Source organism: Frieseomelitta varia, unplaced genomic scaffold (assembly GCF_011392965.1).
Source record: "Frieseomelitta varia isolate USP_RPSP 00005682 unplaced genomic scaffold, Fvar_1.2 scaffold_903, whole genome shotgun sequence".
NCBI lineage: Eukaryota > Metazoa > Arthropoda > Insecta > Hymenoptera > Apidae > Frieseomelitta > Frieseomelitta varia.
In genome coordinates, this window is record NW_025110705.1 from 1 (window position 1) to 6,639 (window position 6,639).

Sequence of the window (6,639 nt, forward strand, 5' to 3'; positions counted from 1 at the left end):
GGGGGGGGGGATTGGAGAGGGGAGGGGGCACGAGAAAGAGGAGAATAAAAATGTTGGCGAATAATGCGAGAGAATTTTGAAACGAGGTCGCGCGAACGTTTTGTTCGACGCAGCGTCGAAACGAACTCACATTGTTCCGTGAACCATCGAGTCGCTTTATTCGACGGCCACGACGGAACCCCCTCCGCCGGTCCATTGTTATCGTTATCGCGTGCACGCATAAACGACGATGAAGGAACCTTGTCGGGGCGATGGATTATTATCGGGCATTGTTCGTCGTCGATTCCGCCAGCTATTAAAAAAATCGCGACGTTAGATCATTAGAAACCGGGGAAAATTATCTCTCGCCGCGGTGTTTCCGATTTATCGGAACTCGTTGAATTTACATCCGCCGTGCTCGCTCCGGTCGCAAAAATAATAAAATATCTCGTTCGCGCGATCTCCGAAGCTATTGGCCGTAACATGAAATATTCGCGCGCGAAGTCGCGCGAAGAGCACCGCGGCATAAATCGTTCGCGGCGGCGTAGAAATTCACGACGCGATAGATAAAAGTCCTCCGTATTTATCCTGGTGCGTCGTCCGTTTAGCCGCGTCGAATCCCGAGCGGAGGCATTTCCCCTGCGAAACTCTGCGCGAAACTTCTCGACGCGGTGGCAATTAATTTCTCTTTTGCTCCTCGAAATTTGCCATCGATTTGCCATCGTTCCGCGCAAGCAGAACCCGAGCTCCTGAATATGCAAAAATATCCTCTCCCCTGCCGCCTCTAACTCGTTCCACCGGGCCACCGGGTTGGCCCGTTCAAAAATAACAGATGATTCGTAAGCGCGTCATAAATCCAGCGGGGGTTAGCCTCCTAACAAGATATATTACCGGTGGTCGTCGAAATGCCCCGTGAATATGCAAAGCCCCGCATTTATTCATTCTGCCGGTCGCGCGGAGCCGCCGCGGCTACCGCTGCTACTCCTCTCGCCGCTGCGACCGCGAGGAAAAAGCATCGCGGCCACGTCCAGCGACCAGCCAAATTGCGGTTTAATCTCTGGCGGCCGGTGATTAAACCTAAATTCTTAACGAAGTAATCTACGCTGCGTGTGTAGTAGACGCGTGAACAGGTACCGGCGATTCGATTTCGGCGAGCCGTGTAAACGGCTCGTTTAATCGTCGGACGCGTGTACAGGGACGATACGTGTTCTAGAGTCCGTGAACTGCCTCGCGTGGTGTCGCTCATTAGAGGGGTAAGGTCGCGCGTTGCGTGCTGCAGGACATCGAGGACGACACGCTCGACTGTCACCTGGCAAGCCACTGTTAGGCCAAAATCAAGTCGTCTCTCTCTCTCTCTCTCTCTCTATTTTGCGACGATCTTTCACGGTTTACTACCTGTTCTTCGCTTCGTTGACTCGTAAAGCCACTATCCTTCGTACATCGCTTGAATATTTGATCGATCGACCGATAATCAACGCGTGCCAGTGTTATGTCTGAATACGCGTGCATGCTTATTGTCTGAAATCGTCGACGACTCGAGCGTAATTTCGGATCGGGAGAAAATGGAAATGGGCGATCTTATCGAAAGATACGTGGTTTTCTTTTCACTTCTAAGTTCGTTATTGCAATCATTGGATGTTATTGTAAAAGCTCGAGAGAAAGAAGATTGAGGATCGAGATTAAGAGAACCTGTGGTGATGAATGATAAAATCAGGACGTTATGAAACGACGACAGACTCGTTAAAATACAGTGATGTGACTTTCTCTCGTTTTCGTCTCGAACAATTGAAAACGGTTTCGTGATTCGTCAACTTTGTTCTTATCGATAGAGTCACCGAAACGTTGTCCAATTTTCCAACTCTGGTTCGTCTCATGCGCCGGTCTGTCAATTTCTAGTTGCAACAAGCACGACGAAAACAGCATTCTGTGGATGCTCAGCCTTTGTAAGTAGGGAGCAAAGACACAACTTAGATTTTGACGAAGGAATTTTTACAGATGTCTCTCGGACATCTTAGAGTAAGACTCAAACTATCTTAGAGGAAGGACTTGAGATTTGGACAGTTCTTACATACTCCAAATATTTCTTTGTATCTCTCGCTGCTCACTTACGATCGTCTCTCAGTTCGTCTCTCTCCTAAAATACATTTTACTGAGACTTTTCACAAAGAGACTGATTTTCCTGCGTTTATAGAAAATGGCACGAAATGTGCAACACGTAATTTGCAAAAATGTGTATAGAACACTCCCAAAGTACAGTGGTTCTTACAGCGTTTAACAGACAAAATGATTTTCTATGTGTCTAGCTTTCATTTGTGAAATCGTCTCTACGTACGGCCACAGTTTAGAAATCAGTCCTCCGCGATTGGAAAATTCACGACGTTACGGTGTATATATTTACTTGACAGAGTCTTTCGTATCCTTCAGAATTTTCTGCAATTTCCGAAGAGCTTCCGCCCGAGCGTTCGCGTGACATTTCACCACCTCTTGTAACTGCTCGGCGACCGAGGCCTCCGCGCTTTTCATCGTTTCTTTCAGCTCGTTCGAGATCCGCTTTCGCTGTTTCACAGCCTCCTTCGTCTCGCTCGCGATGCACTTGACGAAATCGTTCGTCCGCAGACACTCTTTCAGGACCTGTCTCATCGTGCCCCTCAACGCGTCAGCCTCTTGAATTCGTTGATCGCACGCCGTCTTCGCGGCGCGAAGCGCGTTCGCGGCCTTCTTGTTGCAGATTTTTATTCCCTCGTCGTAGGCGTCTTTGACGTCCCGCAGACGGTCCATCTTCCCCGCGGCGCGTACCTGCAACAATTTTATTATCTCGTTCGCTCGTCCCTCGCTCGTCGTCGTTTAGCTCGACGCGGTTCTGTTATAATGTTCTAAGTGGAATGCCATGGAAATGCGGTTTAATGCGTCGCGAGTCACAAGCTGAAGGGCGTGAAATTTTCCCGAGGGAAGAGCAAACTTTGCAACACGTAGCCTCGATTCTTTTCACTATTCCTCGTCGTTGGATAAAATTGATGATTATTGCGAGAAACGACTGTTGCGATAGATGTTTTTTTAACTATTATAAAAATTACGAAAGTTTATATATATATATATTTTTTATAAAACTATAAGGACTATACGGAATGTGAGTGAATTTTTTTACGCCAGTGCACTGTCTCTTGAAAGTACCAATTTTGTTAATCGTAGAGTCAGAATTCTAATAGCTACCTCGGTGCTCTTTCGAACAGCTTCCTCCACCTTCTGCATTTCCCCGTTTACGAATTTTTCGTTGCTCCTCACCAGCTCGAGCAGTTCCTCGCCGGTTTTCGCAAACAAATCCTTCAGCTCCTTCATCTTCCGATCGACGTCCATCTTCGTTTGACGAACGACGTACGCGAACGTTTCGGCGAATGATTTGGCCAGGTCCTTGTCGCTTTTGCTTCGTTTCGAACAGGTCCTTGTCGCTTTTGCTTCGTTTACCTTCGACGAAGAGAAATTATCCGAGGTGTCTCCGTTACATGACATAGGGTCGCGTAATCTACGTACCTTTGTCCTGGTGTCCCTCGTCAGGACATAGAATTTTATACTCCTGCTCGCGATTGCGTTTCGCATAATCTCAAACGAGCGGTCCGCGAACAGCCGTCTGAACATTCTGGGAGTAACATTTCTCGTCCTCGATGCCACGTTACATCGCGAGACGTGAGTCTGCCTTTCAATTTCGATAATGATAAGACTCGCTGTGCCCAGAATCGAGACAAATATTGTTCTTTATATTTGTCAATCAACAGCTCTCGTCGTTTTCACTGGAATCATTACGCTCGCGGAAGAAGATCTGAAGGAAAAGTCGGAAAGAAACGCTGGCGAAATTTCGTTAATTGAAATCTGCTCGCGATGGATGGAGAGATATCGATAGGAGATTCGGTTTCGAGCGTCGGAGTATTTCAGGGCGGTGGGTGACGTTCGCGTTATTTATCGCGATTAATGGTTAACCGAAAGGAGCGGCATGAAGAATTATTTATCCGCCGGTGTGCGTCGGTGTTGAGTCGAAGCAGCTGTGGAAAGCAGCGAGTACAACCCGTCTCGGAGCCCGTTGAGGTGATGTGAATACAGCCTGAAATATTCAGACGACGATACATTAAAGTGGCCAGGAGTTGACCGTAACCGAGTTGAGAGAGAGATTTCGCGAAAAAGAAATTACACACATCGTCGTGAGAGATTGTTCTCGGCACGAGGAAAGATGTAAAACAGCCGCGCGAGAAAATTTTCGTTTTTCGTGCGCGCGGGCATAAAGAGTGGTGCATTTCGCACCAAGTCTGGGAAACAACGCGCCTTTATTATTAAACTCTGCACAGGATACGCCGTCTTCGCGATAGTTCCGCGTTTTATACGAATTTTATGCGAAATGCAAAAGACGATCCCGAAAGTTGCGGCAGATTAGCAAGAGATATTAAAGCCCACTTACTCTGAATATAAACAGGACGCGAGATCCGAGAATTTCAGGAGGCTGAACGAATTTTCGAGACACTGAGCCGAATCTGCCGAGTACATACAGAACGCGATACGAAAATTTAAGAAGATTAACGAGGAACAACGTCTGAAAATGTTATCGACACTTGGTTGATCCAGGCGGTTTTCAACGAAAGAATACGATGCGATTGTTGTCGGACATCACGGAAGAAATCGAATTACGGGGTGAAACTTTTTGAAAAGGATCGAACGTTGCGAAAGTCACGAACAAGAAGAGAGAGCTGTATCACAACGCCGTATCACCGAGCACTTGATCCATGCTCGAATTCCGCGGGCAAAGCTAGAGAACTGCTCGTCGGGATGGGTATTTGTTTTAATAAGGACGAGAAAGATCTGACGGGCGATCGAGCGGATCCTAGACCTTTGAGGAGCAGTCGAGCAATCGTGATTTTTGTGATAGGTGGTCCAGGTGTTGGAAAGAACACGTTGGGTAAAAAGTTGGCTTTGAAGTTCAGTCTCGTTTTGGTATCGATATCCGCTATACTTCGCGAAGAGATCGCTAAAGGTACGGAAAGGGGACATTTGTACAAGAGTTTCATGGAGAAGGGTGATCTTTTACCAGCCGTGACGGTCGTTCAATTGCTGGTGCGAAAGATGTTGGCCTATCCAGACGCGAACGGATATTTGATCATTGGCTTCCCCAGGGACAAGAAACAGGTGATGATTGCTGGTATTCTGAAACGAGGGAACAAAAGAAATTCAGTTTTATTTAATTTTCCTCGCGACATATTCGTCGTTTGATTTATATGGTACTTACTACACTGCAGAAAATATATTTTTCTGTGTCTTCGTTAAATTTACGATTTACGTAATTTGCTGTTTACGTAAATTTAAGTGCTTTTAAATTTAAATTATTTTGGTTGAAAAGGAGAGAATGTATGGCTCAAGATGTATCTTTCTTTCGCAAATGCAATACGTCGAATTCTAGTATTCTCTGGATCTAAAAAAATAACTAGTTTCAATGATAATTCAATTTTAACATAGTAGAGGAACGGTAAAGGAGAACGTGTATTGAAAAATATTTGTTTCAAATTTAATTTTAATTCTGGTAAAACTCAATTAAAACTCTGCGAAAGGCAGAGGTCGTGCAAATTCTACGAAAAAATTAAAGTTAAAGTATTTCCGATCGTGTTATTCTATGCAAAAATGGGGAAGTTAAATATAAATTGCGCGATTGTAAACTGTACGTTATTATACTTGAAAAATACGATCGTGAGTATGCAGTTTACCTTGAATTATTCATCTTCTCTCCTCCAATAAATTTGCACACAATTGCATTAATCAGACAGACGAATAAAATTTATTTTGGTTTCTCGAAATGTTCATTATCATTACGAAACAAGTGTTTTCGTGCCAACTCTTCTCTTTATTTGATTTTTCCGTATAGATAGACTTTCTTCTTTGCGCGTAAAAAAACCCACATAGAATGAATAATCCGCGTAAAATTAAGGAACGGGTGTACTGATAAAACGATTAATCGATTGACAGGCTGTACTGTTCAACACGGAAGTAAAGCCGCCCGATTTGATAATAAATCTGTGTGCCAGAAAATCGATTCTTCAAAAACGACTAGCGCAGCGTGCTGTGGAAACGCTGCGGTTCGACGATACCGAGGAAACCATTCGAAATCGTATAACAAACTATTTCGTGAACCTGGAAGGTGCGATCATGCCTAACAGAGTCGTGATGAAGATGGTCGATGCTGAATTAAGCATGGAGGAAGTATACAACGTGGCTTGCAGTTTAATAGAGAAAACTCTAATAAAGGAATGAAGAAAGTTGATGTTTGTGATAATCGTTGTCGTATGCAAACGTAAAGTCGTACAATATTTACTATTTTTAACATTTCCTGACTGCCACTTTCTGTTTTTATTCCCATAAATATTTTAAAGCGAATAAGAGATCAATCTTCTTAGACATTGTAATTTATTACGTTGCAGCAAATGTTGAGACGATATGCTTTCCGATTTAAAATATTCAATTCGAATGCAAATTACAGTTTTCAAATGAAAATCGTAATTCGTATTACAAGCTCCGTATTACGAAACAAAGAGTTAAACACGAGTAACTGCACATATTGTGAAATGAAAAGTTTCGTTGCACTTTTATTCCAACGTAATATATTCTATGAAAATTTTATTTGATCTCGAC

General features: G+C 44.1%; 2 protein-coding genes across 2 annotated transcripts; one reads left to right on the top strand and one right to left on the bottom strand.

Moving 5' to 3' along the window:
- Positions 1 to 2,377: 2,377 nt before the first annotated feature.
- On the bottom strand, positions 2,378 to 3,486 carry LOC122537341 (the record flags this gene model as incomplete). The annotated part of the gene is made up of 2 exons (XM_043670428.1): positions 3,190 to 3,486; positions 2,378 to 2,775 (listed from the first exon to the last, which is right to left on the bottom strand). Coding segments are annotated over exons 1-2 (695 nt in total), but the record flags the coding sequence as incomplete, so codon positions are not given.
- A 1,302-nt stretch (positions 3,487 to 4,788) lies between these two features.
- On the top strand, positions 4,789 to 6,261 carry LOC122537329 (adenylate kinase isoenzyme 1-like). The gene is made up of 2 exons (XM_043670416.1): positions 4,789 to 5,145; positions 5,977 to 6,261. The coding sequence occupies exons 1-2, from the start codon at positions 4,789 to 4,791 to the stop codon at positions 6,259 to 6,261; spliced, it is 642 nt and encodes a 213-aa protein (XP_043526351.1).
- Positions 6,262 to 6,639: the final 378 nt, after the last annotated feature.